We start from the raw sequence: 21,505 nt of genomic DNA on the forward strand, positions 1-21,505 counted from the left end.
TGTATGACATTCTCAATTTAAAAATAAAGCTCTGGGCTGTGGCATCAATAGACTAGAGCAGAAGCTAGTGTTTGGTGCGGACAGTACAACTGGGGTCCTCGGCTTAGCCTCCCTGTTCTTTCTTTCTCTATGAAACAGGATTGGTAATGCCTACCCTCGGAGTCCTGCGATACTGAGTGAGGCATCACGTGCAAATGCATCCTCTCTCTCTTATATAGCCTAAGTTCCCCATCAAAGTCAGTTCCTTTCTTAGCTAAGTCTCCTGTTTCCAGAAAATGGCCCTCAACCATGTCTTGAGACAAAATGTCTGAAGCGTTCACAGAAATCAGCCATTTCACACTCTTCATAAACTGAACCTCCCGAGGAGTAGGCTGTAAATCAGACTGATGCCTGGTGAGTCTGCTAATGAGCACTGTCTAGTCCAACTTCTAAGCATCCTCTCATACCTGCCTCGGGTTCTCCCATGCTCCCATTTCCAGCCCAGGTCCTCCCAACGCTGGCACAAATTCACCCGTTCTTGTGAGATGCTCTTTAGGCTCAAGCCAGTCCAACTGAGTCGCCTAGCATCCTGACCATCTCAGAAGAAGTAAAAAAAAAAAAAAAAACCAACAACAGAGAAAACAAGAAGCTTGGAGAACCCTTTTCACCGACACTTGTCCTCCTGATAAATCCTCATACAGAAATCATAGTCTTAGAAGATCTAAAGATGTTTTTACCTAAACAACTCTTCTTTTCTCGGAGCACCTGATCCTTGTCCTGAGGTGTGTCTGCATATCCTGGCCAACTCCCACATGTTTCCAGAAGTCATCTGTTCAGCTCTCTCCTGACAGACTTACCCATCCACTCTTCCCTGTTGGGAGCCCCACCCATGGCTGCCCCCTGCCAGGAAATCTCCTACTCCACTGAGCCTTCCTAAGTCCCCGACAGGAAACAGAACCTCTCAGTCCTTTTCCTACTCCCTTTATGACCAAGAAAAAAGGGCCATGCTCCCTGCAGACATGTAGGCATGCACAGCTCTAAAGACGGCGACCAGCCCCAGACCAGATTCTGCCGAAGGAAGTGCCTGAGATCATGACATTGGCACATGGACCTAAATTTGACTGCTGTCTCTAGTGACCTCTGGCAAGTTACTTGACCTCTCTTAGCCTCAGTTTACCTAGCTGCATAGTAAGATTGCTGGTAAGACATGCTCTAAGGGGGTCCTCATAAGAATGAAATGAACCATTGCATGTACAAACGCTGAGAATAGTAGCTGAGCCTTCCGAAATCAGTAGCTATTAGTGCTTCTATTATTATTATTACTACTGCCTTATCTTACTTTCTCAAAGATGAGATCACAGGAAGCATTAAAGTGCCCAGAGATTCCCGATTATAAACCCATCAAGCACAGAGCCAGGGTCCCCTCTCTCGCACATGCTTCTGAGATTCGCCTCCATTATTCTTGGGCTTTGCTTTTAGAGTTGATAGGTGGCCCCCACTCTTGGCCTTGCCCCACTCTTTCATCAGGCTCTCTCTTCCCAGTTCCATAGAGCAGAGCAAAGTGTCTCTTGGTCAAAGGGCTTCCTTGATGTTCTTTGACCCTTTCTTTTAGAATAAAACTTGTCTGGGCATTTATCACACGAGGGATTGAACACACAAATAGTAATTTAAAACAGAGTTTAAAGGACAGACAAGGGAAGCGTGGCCTTCCCCAGCAACCTTCTGCTACACACTCTGCCCTCGTTTACAGCACTACAGAAAATGGAAGACCAGGATTTCTCCAAATTGAATGGAAAGGTAACTGTCATGTGAGGCCTGCTGTTGCTTTTTTCTTTCAGGCTTAGGGAGTGACCTGCACTTTCTCATTTCTATCTCTTCTGGGTGGAAAGGGGAGTTCCTCCAAGTTACAACAGAGTAGAAGAAATAATGGTATTAAAGAAATCTAAGGAGGAAAAGTGATATTCATGATGTTCAGGCTATCTGCTGGCTGGCATGCTAGGCTCTACATCTTGTAGAAGATTATCAGCAATAGTGGGGTATTTCTTACCAGTTGACACAGAGTTCCAAATTCCAGTATGTTTTCTACACACAGTTAAACAATAGTTACTGAGCATCAATTATATGCCAGGCTTTTCCCCCCTGGGACCTGGGAAGCACAATGTTGCACCTAACGTGAACACATTGTCTGCCTCTGTGGAGATCAAATCCTGGTAGGTATGAGCAAACCTTATGGGCACAATCACAAAAGTCAAAGTAAAGTTGCAACTGTGACAAGGTGTTTAAAGTCCTGATGGAGCTGGGCTGAGGGTGTTGTCTCAAGGGAGCCATCAAGAGCCCCCTACAAAGGATAAAACCTCCACTGAGAACTCAAGAGATAAAGGCAAGAGGATGGAAGACCTTAGGGGCATTGCATGCAGATGGGATCTGCTTCCACCTAGAGTGCAAAGAACCAGTGATGATAGATGGACTGATGGGGAGTGGAGGGAGAAAGGCACAGTAAGAAATATGTACCAGATAAAGCCAGAGGGGCTAGCACTGGCCAGGCAACCCAGGGCTTTCTATCGTTGTAACTTTGAGGAACTCCCATCGCCGGCCAGAAGAGAAAGAAATAGGAAGGTGCAGGTCACTCTCTAAGGCTCCCTAAAGTAAAGAGACTTGGTCTTATCTTAAGCAATGCAACACCACAGAACGCTTTGAGAGGTTGGAAGGCCTAAGAAAGGAATGACAGAAACAGAGATTCTCATTTCAAAAGTAATTACATTTTCAGCTGTGAAATCAGCCCAAAGGGTAGATGTGAAACAAACTTCAGGAGCTTTTTTCTGGAGTTCAAGAGGCCTGAGTTCTGGTGGAGGGGATGGGGGTGACAAACAGAGATTCTCGTTTCAAAAGCATTTACATCTGCCCAAAGGGTAGATGGGAACCAATTTTCAGTAGCATTTTAATGGAGTCTATGAGACTTGTGTTCTAGTGGAGGCGTAGGCTGAGGAAAGAAGAGAGAAGCTAGATTTTAAGAGGTACTGTGGGGAGTTAGGCATCCATGCAAGGCAGAGAAATGAGAGAGAATAGGAGACTTGGCTCCTGGGCCTAAGGTCATCACTCAAAGATGGACATGAGCTCCTTGTTCTCTTTACCTCAGTCCTCACGGGGCAGGGACATCACTCAGGTTCTCCAAAGCCCTTCCAGTTTTCAGTACAAACTCATGGGATATTGGAGTGAGTCCCACAGAAACAAACCACACATCTAAGGGACCCTAAAACACTTTGTTCAGTGATAGCAGCAGCATCTGACTCAATCATTCACTCTTCGTATATTGCAGTCCACAGGTACCTACCTGGGCTTGTGGATTTACAACTAGTATCAGTTTCAACTCAACCTAATCTTCCTCTTTTTTAAAGATTTTATATATATATATATATATATATATATATATATATATATATATATATATATGAGTGTACTCACTGTCACTGTCTTCAGACACACACCAGAAGAGAACATTAGATCCAATTACAGATGGTTGTGAGCCACCATGTGCTTGCTGGGAATTGAACTAATGACCTTCAGAAGAGTAGTCAGTGCTCTTAACCACTGAGCCATCTCTCCAGCCCTCAACCTAATCTTCTAATCGACTCAAGACTTTACAGGATCTTCACAGGTTGCGGACTAAGACCTGGGCCAATAATAGGGGCACAAGTGAACTCATAAGAAAGTGGCAGAGCTGGGGTTAGTGATGAAGCTCAGTTGGTAGCATGCTTGCCTAGCATCAGGAAGCCCTGGTTCAATGCCCAGCCTCATATAAACCTAGGCTAGTGGCACATATACTACCAAAACTCTGTGTAGAGGCAAGAGGATCAGAAGTTCAAGATCATCCTTAGCTACATAAGGAGTTTGAGGCCAGCTTAAGCTGTAGATCCTGTCTCAGATAAGTAAATAAATAAATAAGAACAGAGATGATTTTTTCATCTCTAATACTCAGTATTCATAGATTAATTAAATGTGAAGTCATCCAAAAAATTTAAAAATCATATATATTTGAAATATGAAATTATATTTGCTTATAGCAATACTGTGCCATTACAATCCAATGGATGTTAAAAATCCTCTCACACTTTAAGAGATTTTATAAGTGGTGTTATTCAAAAATGTTTAGAAAGGTGATACAGAAGGAGCAGAGCAATCTGCAGGCCATGGCTGCAGGGCCAGCCCGAAGGGAACAACAGCACAGACGCACCTGTGTGTGCTGCTTATGGAGAAATGTGCGGTCCGATTCTGGCAGGGGGCTGCCACTCCGCTCCTTGCTGTCATCATTTTCCCCTGTGATCATCAGAGACTCTTCCTCAGCCACCTCCTCCTTTTGGAGGATTTTCCTCATGAAGTCCCTTTTGTCCATCGGGGTTCGGATGATTTTCAGGTTATTGGTGTAGATGATTATCTTCCCAAAGTCTATAATAGGTGGAGGCTAGAGAAACAGAGAGTGAGCATCAGCCATCACCAAATGCATGGTTGCAGAGCGTGTTTGATGCCCTGAGCTGAGAAATAAGAGAGAAGGGCTTTGCACCTGTCAAAACTGTGATTCCTCCCACCCCAAGCTTTCTTTCTAAAGAAGGTTCCAAGGTTCTTTCTAAAAGTAAGAAGGATCTCTCCCTCTTGCTGAGGATAAGAACTGAGGAAGGCTGGACCACTCAGAGGGTAGGACTATAAAAGTTTCTGTTCCCATTAATCCCCAGGATAGCCAGTGAAGGGCTGGCCACAGGCAAAAGGACACTTAAGTCTCATGCAAAGATTTCTCCATTGGTCTATACATAGATAACATTAGCACTTATGGATCACTGTTTGTGTGTCAGGCATCATGCTAAACATTTTACTGACATCCCTTCCCTACCCAACATCTCTATGAAGTAAATGTTATGACTTGCACCCTTTATAGGTTTGGACTAAGTCTCAATGGAGTCAAGTACCTCGCTAAGGTGATGTACTGCAATACTCACAAGCATTCCTTTCCTCCCCAATCGATCTCAATATACATGTATTAAGCTACAACAGATACATCAATAGATATACCTTGTCATTATCCATTTTATTTGTATAATATGGAATATTTTATGTCAATATACTTCTAAATGATCATTGTTAATATCTAATGTATCATTCTATGGGTTTACCATGTGTTAATGCTTTGTTTATGAAAAATTGGCAATGTTATAGTTCACTAAAGAAGGTAAGTGGAGGGCAAGGATGCAAGATTGAAGTTCAGTGGCAGGGAATTTGCCTAACACATTTGAAACCTTGGGTTCAGAAAGCCCAGGAGGAAGAGGAGGAAAGAGAAGGAGGAGAAGAAGGGGGAGGATGAAGAGGAAGAAACGTAGGAGTATGAGAAGGGTGTAGAAGAAGGAAGATGATGAAGAAGAGGACAAGGATGAAAGGGAGGAAGAAGAGGAGAAAAGGAGGAGGAAGAGGAGGAGCAAGAAGAGGAGGAGGAGGAAGAGGGGGAAAGTCAACAGAAGAGTCAAGATTCCGGTACCATTTGATCAGGAACACAGAGTCCTGCCAAGTTACACGGTTTGGATGGAAACAGCCTTGGATTCCAATTCTGATGTCTACTAGTTACAAGACACAGGGCAATCACAAACTCTGATGAACTTCATTTTGGTCATCTGTATCTGTCTTGACATCTAGCTGGTAGGTATTCCCACAGACAAGTTAGTTCCTTAAATGCAAAAGTTTAAGTCTCAGTGTACTACAACACTGGTAGTACATAGATATGCTGAAACTCCTGGGTCCTGCCACACATTATTCAGTCTCCTTACTGGGAGCATTGTCAAGCTCACTAATGCTAGCTGAATAGTGGTGGCACATGCCTTTAATCCCAGTACTTTGGAGACAAATGCATGTGAATTTCTGTAAGTTTAAGGCTAGCCTGGTCTATAGAGAAAGTTCCAGCACAGGGCTACACAGGAAGACCCTGTCTCACCCCTCCTCAAATAGAGGTTAATACTTAAGACACCAAGTTTCAAGGCCCTTCCCCAACTCCCTTCTGGCTTCTGTGTTAGCAATATCCACATTGTTACATATTTTGCCACTAGTACCTAAGAACAATAATGTCTTCTCAGAATGGAAGATGATATGAAAGACATAGAAAAGTGGGATCTGCCAAAGCCAGTGGTGATATGCAAATGTGGATGTTGTCACTGCTGTTATTAAAACTATTTTTCAGTAGTGTTCATACACTCGTGCTTTACAATAAAATACCTCAGCGTAAAATATTTTTCTTGATTCTAGAACTGGATAACCACAGTCTACTTAGATGATGCCCCAGTTAAACATTCTAATTTTAAAGTATTTGGTCAGAATCTAACATGGGCAAGACTTCAGTGTTCAGACCCCTGTAAATAGCAATGGGAGTTCTGACGGATACTTAAGCCCCAGGCTTCCTGTCTGGCCCTCTTTTCTCCCTCTTCAAGGGATCTTGTAGCAGATTCCATTTCCTTTTGTTTTATGCACACTGGATTCCCATTTCGCACTCTGGACTATCAGTTTCTGACATCGGGAGATAAGGATGGTGGTACTTTTGGAAGGCTCTGTTTCTGCTTCCTATAGTAGCCAAAAGGTTCAGTTACTAGGAAGCCTCTTCCATTCAGGACTCTCTTTTGGTTTCTTCTCTTAGAAGACTCAACTCTCAATAATCTCAAAGAATAAGTGATCACCTGCCCCTAAACCAGTCAATATCTAAGATATCGGCCAGCATCTAAAGAAGTAAATATTTTTACTCCAATGACAGAGGGTCACAGTCATTCTGCGTATGTGTTTGGTTTCAGTCCACTTGTCAGCCAGATTCTCCCTTGTGTCTGATCAAACTCTCTGGGTGTAGCTAGAGTTTACACAGTCTGGTTACATCTAACAGCCTGCAAGGAAAAATCCACTCTTGTATTATAGACAGGCAGATGGAGCCAAGAATCTTTTACCTTCTTTTATACAGCCTAGAAAGGCAGCTAATGTGGGAAAGTATCTGTGTAAATATTCTGGTTTCTATAGCCACATACCTGGAGATAGTTATCCACACTACCCCAAATGTAGAGTAGCCTTGATAAGTACTAGAAATTTACTGGACTGTGGAGTTAGGGAAATTCTATTTTTTCTTGTTGTTGTTGTTGTTCTCTCTCTCTCTCTCTCTCTCTCTCTCTCTCTCTCTCTCTCTCTCTCTCTCTCTCTCTCTCTCTCCTCTCTGCCACTGCCTCTGCTATGCCTCTAACACAGGGGGTTAAAGGTGTATGTTACCACAGCCCAGCTCCAATTCAAATTTTATTCAAATATTATTTGACAACTATGCTAGATGGATACATTATTTTTAATCCCTGTAAATGTCTATTTCCCAATGTGAAAAATTCTTTCTCGTTGAAATATTGTAATTATGAGATTGTTTGATACAAATTCAAATTGGATGTTTAATAAGTGTTACCTCCCTTCCTTTCCCTGTCCACAATTTCATGAATCCTACACAGTTCATTGAGTGTTGGTTCCTTAATACATTTTTAAGTCTAGTATCACCTTTTGTACCTGTCACACAAAATAAAAAATAGACTAAACATCTCCTTAAGAATGTGTTCATTACTGCAATACCAGGTACCACTTGCTAAACTTGCAGGATGCCAGGCACATTGCAGGCATTATCAATATTAATCATCTTAATTGCCCTCCTAAGGAGACTTCTGTTATTTTCAGACCAAGACAATGACATTACTACTCAACAAAGTTGCATACTTTGTCTAAACTTCCACAGGAAGTGGATAGAACTGGACTTTGACAGATATCAGAGCTCATGTTTTGTTTTTATTATTACAATTAAGAGTACTGTACACATAAAATACAATTTATTATTATAGCCATTTAAGTGTTGGGCTCCCTGATATTCTCATTGTTGTATAATATTTTTCTCCAGAGCTTTATCTTCCCCAAGTGAGGTGCTGGAAGCATAAATACTAACATCTTCTCTACCCCTAGCCTGACAACCACCATCTACATTTTTTTTCCTTCAAGACAGGGTTTCTCTGTATAGCCCTGGCTGTCCTGGAGCTCACTCTGTAGACCAGGCTGGCCTCGAACTCAGAAATCTGCCTGTCTCTGCCTCCCAAGTGCTGGGATTAAAGGCGTGTGCCACCACACCCGGCTTCACCATCTACTTTTTATCTCTGTTGATTTGAACAGTCTAAGTACATTGTGTAGCTTCAATGGTACAGGTTTGCCTGATTATGCATGGCTTATTTCATTTAGCCTAATGCATTCAAGCTTCATCCATGTTGAAGCATGTTAAATTTCCCTAAGGTGCTGTACTATTCCCTTATGTGTATATACTACTTCTGTGTAGCCATTCCCCAACTGATGAACATTTAAGTTGCTTCCACCTCTAACTGATTGTGAATTTCCGTGACTAGTGGCGGATAAATATTTGGCTAAGCTCCAAACTCTTAGGTAAATCGCTGCACCTAATTACAGCCTATGACATGATCACAGGAACCATTTATGAAGAATTAACTTACAGCTCTGTCTGCTGGTAGGGAAGGCATGAAGCTCCGACCTTTGTTTCTTTGTTTTGCATGAATACCATCAAGAACTGTTTCATCAGGTATGCCCCACAGGTCCATGAAGGTTCCTATCACACTCATGGGAAAACTAGGATCTGGCAGTCGATAACACCAGAAAATAAGATGTAATGAGACAAATAGGAGTCCAACCTTCACCATGACCTCTGGAATACTGTGCTTCAATCTGGTCCTCTATATCGATGTCAAATCATTCTTACAAGTGCCAAAGTTGGCATATGAGTTATGAAGTAGCTTAAATCATCTATCATGGCTAGTCTGAATTATTTATTTGCTAATTCTCAACTTCCATACAAGATACAGTTACAAAGGACTATTGTAAGCACAAAACATAGCTAAGTGCCTAGGCCACAAATAAATGGTAAATATCACCACCATTATCAATGTCATCATTACTATGTAATGATCTTGTTTGTTCAAAGGGAACGTGCCATAGAAATTAAAGTACAGAAAATCAGAGGATCCAGATTCTTAGTCTGACCCAGCTCCTTAGGTCTCTATAATGGTGTGTGGGCCCCTTTATCAACTTGGCACATAAATTTCCTCTTTCCCAAAACAGAAATGATCATATCTGGCTTTTTCCTTGAGAATTTGGTAAAGAAAAGAGCATGATGGACAGAGAAGAAGATAATCCATGACAGCTCTTTATAACACATACAGCACTCCACCAACATAAGAGATTTTTCATTCTCAACTCCTTAATACAAAAATGTTGCCTGGTACTAGTTTTGGTGATTGTGGATGTGCCTACAATTATCCTTTTGTTAGTCACAAAACATTGACCTGCAATACCTATTTTCTTAGGAAACTAACAATAAAAATGATTTAAAACAGTTATCTGAATAAAACCCTTCACAGATGAGGACATATCGTGGTATAGTTACCATTAATGAATTAGATACATTACATAATTTAAAAGAAATAGCATTCATACTTTTACAGCCATAAACACGTGGCCAGTTTCTAAGAGTCTGGAAATCAGGGAGCATTTCCCAGGTTGTTTTAGCTTAAAATAGAAATCCTGCATGGACTTTTGATTATCTGTGGTACCAGAGAAGCTAAGCAAACCTGCAGGGAGAGCTTGTGTCATTGAACTATTAGTTCAAACTTCTTCCCTAAGTAACACTACCTCTGTTTGATTTGCTTTTCGCTATTTCTTCCCAGGACTCCAGATACACAGCATTCACATTAATGAGTGTTGGGAAGGCAAAACTAAATAAATAGACTAACAATTTAAAAAGGCAGGCAGTAGGAAAGTGATAAGGAGAAAAAAAACAAGACACGGATAAACTACAGCTGAGTAATTGGCTGGAGCAAAATGGGTACCTTCCAATATTCAATTCTTTCAGGAAACGAAATGACCTACTGCTGCATAATTCTATAAAACGACAGCTGAGCAACCCGAAAACCATTGCGCCTCTATTTAATTTACACACTGAGGAAACTCAGCCAAAGACCCAATTACTGTGTATTACTCTGGATGGAATCTGAATGCTGCTTATGCTCATTGCGCTTTCCAGTGAGTCGTCAACCCGTGTGTTATTTTTGTCCAAGAAATATTATTCTAATAACGGCTCCCCATTTTATGCACCTAAAGCTCTGGCCGATGGCTGAACGTGAGCGAGATACGTATCTGAAGTACTTCGGTATTTATCTAAACATATTTTAAGGAGCCTACCCTAGAAGGTCATAACCTCGCACAGTACCAACCTTATGGTCATTCGCCTTGTAGTCATTGAACAGAGGCTGGCTGCCCGCCAGAGTGTAGGTGCCACTGTCTCTGAATACGCTGATCCTCTGAGCAGTCAGCTTGGGGGAGTACAGCTGGGGTTTGGGGGCTTCCCCAGACCCATAAACACCATCCATTGGTTCAAGGGCCTCCTGGAGAAAACTGTGAGGATATTCTTCTTTGGGCGACTCTAATTCTTGCCCATCCTCAAAAACCTGCTTCAGCACTCGGCCACTGTAGGAAGAGGAGATTTTAAACCGTACTTTTCTGGGTTTGTCGTCGCTCTTCTGACTCAGTTTCTTCTCAGAGAACTCCATCAGCAGAAAGTTCACACTCAAGTTTCCAGGTCTCTGAGTAGCCAGTGAAACCAGGCTCTGAGAAAAAGGCATTTTATTTTCTCTCCTCCTGCATATGATTAATTCAAATAGGTTCTGGAGAATGCTCAATTACAGTAACTGACACCCACACATTAAATATTGATAGACCTCATGAAAACGCAGGTGATCACGGCTATGTGGAGTGGATGCAACAGAGGAGAAGATGAGGTCTCTGCCTGGTCTCAAGCATACCCCTAACTCCACCCAAGTTCTGGCTTCTCTTACTCTGGGATTGAATACATTTATTACAATGATGGGTACCACCTCTGTAAGATTGGACATTTGATCAATTACCAATTATCTTGTTATTGTTACCAAAAGTAACTATAATCTAAGAAGGAGATTCAAACACATGTCCATGTGATTCTAAAACCCTATCTGATCTACCAGTTTTTCAAGCAGTGTTCCATGGGACTCTAGATACAAAACGGTTTCTTGGGGCTTCTTCTTAGAGTAGGGAGAGAGAGGACCAGAAGCTGGATCTTCTACCAGCATGACTGACTCAGTGGTTAAAAGCACACTGGGTGCTCTTCCAGAGAACTCAGCTTTGGTTCTAGCACCCATGTGCTAGACATCTTAAGTTCAATTCCAGGGGTTTTGATGCACTCTTCTGGCTTCCACAGGCACTACACACATGTGCCACGCAGGCAAAATACTCAAAACATATAAGATAAAAAAATGAATAAAGTCTTCATTTGCAAATATATCGCCCCTACAGCCTAGTGAAGTTAGCAAAGTCCCATCTCTAATTGTGATAACTATCAGAGAAGCCTGAGGTGTGGGTCCTTTGAACAGACCTACAAGTCTATAGAAAACTGACCTACCACATGTGAGGTGACAACCTTGTGCTTGGGGGAGGGAGGTGAAGTGTCCACCAATGGATCCCACAGTGGCTATTCTGGAGAGGAAGTACTCTTCTGAAATGAGAATTACAAGAAGGACTGGAAAGCCAAGGGTCTGTGAGTTGGGTCTGTGGTTTGGGTCTGAGGAGCTAGGATGCTTCACTCACTTGTACAAGCTGAGCTTTCATGCTTCTCAGCTACTTCTGTGGATTCTCTCTCCCTCCCCCCTTCTCCTTTCCCCTCCCCCATCTTCTCTCTGAGATTATAATTCAATTACAGCATTCTCTCTTTTTTGCCCCCCTCCAAACTCTCCCATATGCTCTTCCACACTCTCCTTCAAATTCATTCATGGTCTCTCTCTCTCTCTCTCTCTCTCTCTCTCAATTTCTCTCTCTCTCTCAATTTCTCTCTCTCTCTCTAATTGTTATTGCATATATAACATATATGCATAAATAATATATATGCATATATTGCATATTAATATATGTATATATTATACATAACTTGTTAAGTCCATATAATGCTACCTAAATCGCGACTTTGGAGCTGGCTGTTTGGTACTAGACAACCAATTGGTGTGCTTTTCCCTGGGGAAAATCACTTCTCCTGCTCCCAGATTTCCTCCGTTACCTATAGTTCCTTGTGTAGTGTTGAGGCCTCATGACCTTTCCTTTGTTCAATTCTGTGTGTTCATTGATGTCTTCCTGGTGGGTGAGACTTCAGAGTGTAACTTCTGATATTCCTAAGAGACACAATCTCACAGCAAACTCCCTGATCCTCTGCCTCTGACACTTTTCACACCCTCTCATCCACATTGTTCCCTGAGCCTTAGGTTTAGGGGTGATTTGTATATGGGCTCCAAACTGTATTCTTACTGGTTGTAGCTTTCGCTAGGGTCTCCGCCCCAAAGAGACATTTCCTTGATGAGAGGTGAAGACTACACTATTTGTGGGTATAAGAACAAATGTTTATAGGTTGTTGTTAGGGATTATGCAGGTTTAATAAACTAATTGCTGTAGAGTCTCCTCCAATAACCGGTAGTTCACGAAGTAGTTAGCTAGGTTTTCAGTATGGGTATGCTTTTCCCCTTGTTGAGCAAGTTCAATTAGAGAGCTGTTGGTTCCCTCCAAGGTACACATGCCATTACTGCACTCTTTGGGCTGTTGCGCCATATACTTTGTTGCTGTGGTCCATATGCATCATAGTTGGGTAGGACTGTGTAGGTTGGTTACCTCCTGCCTTCAGAAGCTTGCATGGAACCTGAAAGCTAGTCTACAGGAAAAGTGCTTTCAAGTCGATACCAGCTCACGGCCTTCTGGACCCTCTTTCTGAAGTACGTGGCATCTTCAGCAATAGGGTCTTACCTTCCACTTCTAGGGGTAACCAAGGAAAACAGCAATTGGCTGCATATTTTGGGAGTCTCTTGGGAAGTCCTGGTCAACAAGTCAAAAGAGCTTCTCAGGCCTGGTGTTGGAGTTTTGGGGAAGTGCCCATCTTGCTGTTCTGTCCTAGGTGTTTCAAAGGCTCAGCTTCCCCCTAGCAGCTTTTATCTCAACCCTTCCCATTTCCAAAAGTAGTACACTAGCTTGGGAGATGTGTCCTTCATCCCCAGCATTCTGCAGATGCCAGTTGCTGGTTCTAGGCCTTTCCAGAGATCCACTGCAGAGCAAGCTCTAATGCCCACATGACACACACCCTCAAAAGCTAGCCGTGGCTTCCTTCGTTCACGCCCTCAGCTCCCATTACACTTCCTGATACTGTCTGAAACTGATGTTAAAGCCACACAAAAAAGCTCATCCGTTTCCCCAAACCTCAAGTTTCCATCTCTTACTCATTACTGGTCCAAAATGGTTGATACATCTAGTCCTCCTTAGTGTGGTTTTCTGCCCTTGGAAGCCTCCCCACTGCCTGAAGAGGTTTGCCATGGAACACGGATCCACCCCTGATGAAGTTCTTTCCCCCTCCCCATTCTCATTCTTGTGTTTTCCTTCCATAAAGCTGTGAGCATATGAATGTCACAAGCAGTCTGGGCAGCTTTTTGTCCCCAAAAAAGCTAGTGGCACACACTAGAACTCGGTTAATAACTGCTGAATTGCCAGGCAGTGGTGGCGAACACCTTTAGTCCCAGCACTTGGAGGTAGAGGCAGGTGGATTTCTGAGTTCAAGGCCAGTCTGGTCTATGGAGTGAGTTCCAGGACAGCCAGGGCTACACAGAGAAACCTTATCTCGAAAAACAGAAATAAAATAAAATAAAATAAAATAAAATAAAATAAAATAAAATAAAATAAACAACTGTTGAACTGTTAGATGGCTTCTGATAAGAGAGGCCAAAGGAAGAAAACTTTCTTCCAGGAGCTGGATGTATTCTATAGATGCTAGTTAACATGTAAAACCAGAAAGTTGTTAAGAAAGCCTCATACCAGGGCTGGAGAGATGGTTCACGATTAAGAGCACTGACTGCCCTTCTGAAAGTCCTGAGTTCAAATCTCAACAACCAAATGGTGGCTCACAACCATACGTAATTAGAGCTGATGCCCAATTCCGGTATGTCTGAAGATAGACAGCTACAGTGTACTTACATATAATAAATACATAAATCTCAAAAAAAAAAGAAGGAAAAGAATAAGCTTCTACCTTCTACAAGGAAGTAACTCCATCCTGTGTGTATTAATTTCTTTTGCATCGCACTAAGCAAAGTACAGGACAGAAATAACTTGAGAGTAGAAAGATTTTGTTTGGGGTTTATGATTCCAGTCTATAAGAACATAGAAGCCATGTGGGAATGGCTCAGACCAGAGCAGCAAGGCTGTGCGGTGTGGCCATAGCTCGTCATATGGCAACGGGCAGAAGCAGACAGTTGCCAGAACTAGAAACCTTCTGCTAGTGATAGTGACTCACTTCCACCACTCCTGCCTTACCTCCTAAAGGTTCTGCTAGCCTCCCAAATCAGCACCTATCAGGGAACAAGTGTAATTGCTTCAAGAACTAGGTGGGAGAACAGAATGAGAGAGGGAGAGGGGGAGAGAGGGAGGGAGAAAGAATGAGAGGGAGGGAGAGAGAGACAGAGAGAGAAAAAGAGAGAGGAGGGGGAAAGAGGGAGAAAGAATAAGAGGCAGACACAGAGAGAGAGAGAGAAGGTGGGAGGACAGAATGAGAGGGAGATGGGGAGAGAGAAAGAATGAGAGGGAGGGAGAAAGAAAGAGGGAGACAGAGAGAAACAGAGAAAGAGGAAGACAGAGAGAGACAGAGAGAAAGAGGGAGACAGAGAGAGACAGAGAGAAAGAGGGAGACAGAGACAGAGAGAGACAGAGACAGAGAGGGACAGAGAGAAAGAGGAGGACAGAGAGCAAGCGAGTGAGAGAGAGACAGAGACAAAGAGAGAGAGGGAGACAGAAAGAGAGAGACAGACAGACACAGACAGACAGACAGACAGACACAGAGAGAGACAGAGACAGAGACAGAGAGACAGAAAGAGAGAGAGAGAGAGAGAGAGAGAGAGAGAGAGACTTTTTTTCTTCCTAGCATTAGAAGACATATTCCTCACGTGGATACAAAGCTGGCCCAGATGCACAGCAACAAATTACAGAAGGTTGAAATCATGATTTCTCATCCTCTGGGAAAGCTTGATGGAGCCCAAATCAGCACCAGCCCTGTTTGCATCCTGGGTGTCCAGAGAGATATTATTGCACATGTACACCACACCCTGGAGACCCCTTATAGAGGAGTGCTTCCTTCTGTCTCTATTTGTACATGGACAATAGCCAGTCTTTGTCAAGTCCAACCAATGAGCTGACCCCCTTAGCTACCTCACAGCCAATCATGTCCAAATTCTCCCCAATGCCCAACATTAACAAGGACAGGCTTTCAGAAACAGGGACTTCAATCAGATCAAAACCTGGAAATGAGTTTAGTAAGTAATATTCGTCCAGGACTTTTTTCACACTCTTCCTGGGCAGGCTCATGAGCTTTCGGTGAGTCACAGCAAAGGCATAGAGAGTTTGGAAGTAAGCAAGCCCGCTTGACAAGTTTTAGATGTTTGTGTTTTCAGAGTGGTCGCAACTCATACACTTCCAGAAGAATAAACTAAAGACTTGAAAGCAATCTTGGCAGTATTATCGGAAACCTTAAAAATGTTCATACCCTTGAGTCTTACTAAGAAAGAAAATAACTGCCTATATCAGAAGAAATCATGTCAAAACGCTAATATCAGCCTCTAGGCAGAGGATGCCGAACACTTTTTTTCTTTCCCAGTTTTATTATACTTTACATGCCAATGATAAACTCACCTTACTGTGATAATCAGGCAGAAAATAAATTCTAAAAATCCATTTCTTTCAGCCCAATAATTTCTCCTGAGGAAATAATTTTCAAAGGAGAGAAATATTTATCTAGATAAAGATATTCTCCATGACATTACTTATACCCAGAAAAAAAAAACTTAAATTTTCAACAGTAAGAATTCCACTTCCACAATATGAAAGACCATGCAGTTCTTTTTAAAGACTTTAAAAAAGTTTGCAATAATATGGAAAATGTTTTTGTTACAAATTAAGCTGGAAAATATGACTAAGTTTTATATTCAATAGTGCATAATTTACTATAGAAATTTATAGGAAAGAAAAGAGGGGATATATTAAGATGTTAGTAGGTCTACCTAAAAGGGAGATCAGAGATGATCTTTTTGCTCTTTCCTTTTTGACACTTTACTGTGTTTCTCTAAAATTTTTGGGATGAACAAGTGCTAGTTTAATATTAGAACTGCTTCATATTTTGAAATACAGGTGAATATGTGCACTTGGCTGAAGGAAACTGAATCGTCCACATTCTGCCATTTTTCTTCTGCTTGAATTCAAACTAGACAAAGAGCTCAGAGGCTTTTTTGTTGTTGTTTTGTTTTAACTTCTTCAGCTTTATTAACAAACAGACAATCGACAGAAATGTATATATTTGCAGTATGCAGTATGATGTTGAGTATATGTGTCCACTGCAAAATGTGTAAGTCCAGCAAATTAACACAATCATCACCTTATATCATGTCTATAGTGAGAAAACCTGCAGTAAGTTCCCTTGGAAGTTTGATTTTTCTGCTTACCATTCATTCATTCATTCATTCATTCATTTTTACTTATTCTCTTTACATCTCACTCACTGCCTCACTCCCAGTTCACCCTCCCACAATCCTTTCCCCCTCTCTCCTCTCTCCTCTTTCCTCCTCTGAGTGAGTGGGGCCCCCCTGGGTATTCCCTGATCCTGGTCCATCAAGGCTCTACAAGGCTAGGCAAATCCTCTTACATTGAGGCCAGACAAAGCAGCCCAGATAGAAGAACAACAGCTTTTGAAATATGTGCAGTTTGGTCTTCATGTAGGTCTTGAACAACTGGAGCAGGGGCTATCTCAAATCCTGTTTATCGTCATGTGAGAACAGAACGGAGAGAAGAGTAAGTTCACAAAACTAGAGAGAGAGCTCACCAAGCAAAGCACTTACTCTGCAAGCACGAGGACCTGAGTTCAGTTCCCACAAACCACATTTGAAAAGATGAGCATCGTGAAACAACTTTTGAATTCCCAGTCTTGAGGAAACAGAGATGGGAAGACCTCTGGAGCTCTCTGACCATGCAGCCTAACCTTACTTAGTAGAGTCCAGATCAATGAGAGACTCTGAGGAAGGACACCCATGGTTGATCTCTGGCTTCCACACAGGTGCACACAAACAGAGAGAGAGGGAGAGAGAGAGGGAGAGGGAGAAGGGAGGGGGAGAAGGAAACAGAGAGAAAGACAGAGAAGCAGAGAGACAGACAGAGAATAAGCCCACCCCTGAGGTAGTCTAGACCAAAGTCCTTCATGTGCAAGCCTAACTCTTGGCTTACAAGACTGACAGGACATAGAAGAACTTGTTAAATGACCCAAGAGGAAACAGCGCACAAAACATAGCCACTCTGTGGGACACCTACAAAACTCTAGTCTCATCCAAGAGCTATTAGATCAGGAAAACATTAGACAGAGAAATCACATTCCATCTCCACAAAAAATAAATTGCTATAACTAAATGCAGTATATGAGCTTTGGCCGTTTCCTCAGCAAATCTAACTGTGGAACTGGTACCAGGTGCAACTACAGAATTATTGTCAATGTTCTCAAGCAAGATAATGTCATGTGATCATGTGAGGCAATGTCCTTTATGTAAGAGATACATGCTTAAATATTTAAGGTGATGTGCTACGATGTCTGCAACTTAATATGGAAAAACTAGCCCTGCAATATATGTACATGCATATTTAAATATATTTGCATATAGGATTCGTGACTAGAGAAATACTGATAATTCCTGGTGGCTGGTTATTATACTATTGCTCCAGATTTCTACGCTTGAATTTTTTCTAGTAAAAATTAGGCAGAAATTGTGCTTTCAACAAAAAGAATTCACAGGTAGGTAGGTTTGCTTCTGTGCATTTTGATTTAAACCCAAATCCTTTTAGAAACAGTATCTTTATCCTATCCTGTCTGAAGTCACTTACTGAGCCTTGTTTTATGTGTATTTGGGGATTTAGGAGATTATATCAGATATGTGTCTTGGTGAAAGAAATGTACAATTATTGCAAATTGAGTCTGAACATTATCCTTTAGTGATCTTTCCACATCTATCCTTTCTAATCAGGGTAGGGCTTATAAATTAATTATGTTCTTATAATCTGTTCATAAGCTACTGCTCTCACTCTCTCTCTCTCTCTCTCTCTCTCTCTCTCTCTCTCTCTCTCTCTCTCTGTGTGTGTGTGTGTGTGTCTGTGTGTGTCTGTGAAGCAACATTCCTCGGTTGTTTTGGAAATGTTATGGCAGAATAAGATTATTATAGTTGTTGATCATTTGCAGAGAGCTCTAAGAGCTCATGAGACTTTACAAAATATGAAAGGAACAAAATCTAAGCCACCTAAGGCAGAAAGTCCCGGAGTGATCCTTCAAGGGACTGAGCCTCTGTGTCCTTTTAGAGATACTTCCAAGGTTATCCGAGCTCTCTCAGAAATGGATGTGAGTGACTTGGGACAGCCCGATGACCTTTCCCACAGGTCCTTCTCATTAACAGGGGGATCTGAGGAGTCCATCTGAAATGTGGGACTTGGGGGGGGTGCATTCTACCTAGAGGGGGAGACTTTTCCCTGCACCTTTTTTTACCAACCCATATACTTGACTGTTCTTTGGGGGGGGGGATGGTAATCCTAATAAAACAAACGTGGGAAACCCTGAGGGAAACCAGACGAAGTTCATTTCTTTCCAACACAAGTTCTCGGAAAGCTTTCTGCATTGCCATCTTTGTTGGTCTCACCGGGGACACACTGTTTCCAAAAATATACGGCCCACAAAACTCTTTTATTTCTGAAATTAGATTCCCTGGGACCACATGTGAGCAAAGGCAGCTGAAAGATGCTCTCCTAAAAGGGTTACCTGCAGGTAAGTTCTCTGCACCTTACCACTCCTGTTCTGCCGTAATGTAATGAGCGGGCTCCTCCCGGGACTGCCTGCCCATCGACATGTTACCAGGCAGAAGCTGGAAACTTCAGCTCAGAGAGGTTAAGTTACCTAAGCTAGGTCTCACAGCCATGGTGCAACAGTTTTTATTCTAACCCAAAGAATAAAAAAAAAAAAAAAAAAAAAAAAAAAAAAAAAAAAAAGAATAAAAAAGAATAAAAAAGTCCAGCCTCAAAGCTCATGCCTTTCACCATTAAGGCTTCTGTCTCATGGTGTGAAGCTGGCCTCCCAGGGAGAGAAAGTGGTTCCCTACAACACGATTTTATATAACCTCTTCATGTTCTGAAACCCATAACTGACGGCTCACTCGCTAGGCTGTTTCCTAGTGGATGGTTATAAGCAGTGTCTGGGATCTAGCCCAGAGTTTGCTTTGAAATGGAGCCACCTGCCTTATCTGAGTATCTCTCCAGGACTCGGGGACAAGCTACCTTCCTCCTCAGCTTTAAAATGCCTCTCCCTCATTGTCTCTGAGCAGGGCTGGCACAAGTCTGGCTTATCTTGGGCCAAACTCCCACATCAGAGCATAGAGTCGAAGGATCTCAAACATAGGCAGTGGACAAGAGTGTGGAAAAAAATCAGCCTTGCCAGAAACCATAAACCCAAATCTGAGAAATCATCAAAAATTCATCGCTGACTGGGGATGAAGCTCAGTTGGTAAAGTGCTTGCCCAGCTAGCTCAAAGTCCTGGATTCGGTTTCTGGCACTGCATAAAACTGGATGTGAGGGCCTGGGAGAGATAACTTAGCAGTTAAGAGCACTGGCTACTCTTCCACGGAGTTCTGTTCCCAGCACCTATATGGTAGCTCAGAACTCTCTTCTGGCTTTTGTAGCCACCAGACACACATGTGGTACACAGCTGTACATGTGAACAAAACATAAGCATAAAATATTTTTTTAAACTGTGTATAGTGATGCATGCCTGCAACTCCAGCATTCAGGAGTCATGCTTGGCTACATAGTGAGTTTGAGACCAGCTGGGGATGCATGAGAATCAGTTTTGTAAAATAAATAACAACATCAATAATAATAATAATAATAATAATAATAATAATAATAATAATAATAATAATAATAATAATCGCTTGAGGGTTTGCTTGCTATTTGCTGGCCCTGCCCCAAAGGTCATGTGCCCTATAGAGAATAAGCTACTGTTTAAAATCATGTTCATGCCAGGTAGTGGTAGGGCATGCCTTTAATCCCAGCACTTAGGAAACAGGAGTAGGCAGATCTCTGAGAGTTCCAGGCCAGCCAGGTCTGCAGAGTGAGTGAGTTCCAGGTCAGCCAGGGCTACACAGAGAAGTCCTATTTCAGAAAACAAAAATTAAAAGTTAAAAAATAAAATAAAATCATGTTCACTGTTTCTTTACTTCGGGCACAGTATGTATTCATGTCAGGGAAAACACTGAGAGGCCAGAAAACTGGCCCCAGGTTTTCTCTACCCCAGCATTGTTCAGCAGAAGGGAGACACAAGCTGTGGGGGTATATTTAACTTTTCCAGTAGCAGTATTTTAATAATAAAAAGAAATTACTCTTGATAATATTTTTTTCAACCTCCTTTCTCATTTAGACATGTCATCCCAGGTAACATTACTCATGAGGCTCCTTACACAGTTTTTGCTATTACTTCAAAGTCCTGCCTCTGTTTACATATATACTTCATTACTTCATCAAACTTTGTGACAAGTATTTGGTCTGTACCTAGATCTCTTGAAGTATATAGCTGGCAAAGTGGATTCACATGTCTAAGTTGTTACCACCATTATTAAGACTGTTGCAATACTAGATTAGGCATCTATTTTAAATTTCATACATAACTTAAATTATGAGTTTTGGGAACTGGCTCTACACAGGGCTTGTACCTATCTTTTACTGGGTTTGTAGCGGTCCCAGCAGTCAAGTTCTTAATGAGGCTGCTGGTGCCCCCTAGAGGACATTCTGGGAATTTGTGGAAACATTTTAGTAGTTCTGCTTTTCCACAGGCATTTAGAAGCTGAAAGGCAAAAAGCTGAGACACCTTGCAACATACAGACAACAAAAACAACAAAAACATTGTTTCACACCCAGGGACAGTGTTATTTGAGCCTACAGCCTAACCATTTGTTAATCTACTTAACTGATTTCATATTTTATCTCATTTGTGGGAATGAATCTATATATTTGTTTGTGGAAACTGAAATACACATATTAAAGTAAACTTGTCTTTTACTTTGTTCAGAGTGCTACTGAAACCTGTCCATCATGGCAGAAAGTCATTTAACTGATTAATTAGGCAGAGCATGGTGGTACACAACTGTAAACCTAGCACTTAAGAGACTGGGATGAGAGGATTGTGGCTTTAAAACCAAAATGAGCTGCATTGCAGGTTCTATGCCAAGCCCAGCCTGGGCTACATAGGAAAACGTTGACACACATGCGCACACACACGCGCACACACACACACACACACACACACACACACAC

General features: G+C 42.0%; 1 protein-coding gene across 1 annotated transcript in view; it reads right to left on the bottom strand.

The window, feature by feature from the left end:
• Grxcr2 (glutaredoxin and cysteine rich domain containing 2) overlaps nucleotides 1-21,505 on the bottom strand; it is a 24,585-nt gene that overhangs the window by 1,987 nt on the left and 1,093 nt on the right. The window contains exons 2-3 of the mRNA XM_031366290.1: nucleotides 10,287-10,679; nucleotides 4,211-4,438 (exon numbers count right to left, since the gene is read on the bottom strand). Coding sequence (XP_031222150.1) covers nucleotides 4,211-4,438; nucleotides 10,287-10,622 — 564 coding nt within the window. The 5' untranslated portion in view covers nucleotides 10,623-10,679. The remainder of the gene's footprint in view (nucleotides 1-4,210; nucleotides 4,439-10,286; nucleotides 10,680-21,505) is intronic.

The sequence above is a fragment of the Mastomys coucha genome, unplaced genomic scaffold (assembly GCF_008632895.1).
Source record: "Mastomys coucha isolate ucsf_1 unplaced genomic scaffold, UCSF_Mcou_1 pScaffold13, whole genome shotgun sequence".
Classification (NCBI taxonomy): domain Eukaryota; kingdom Metazoa; phylum Chordata; class Mammalia; order Rodentia; family Muridae; genus Mastomys; species Mastomys coucha.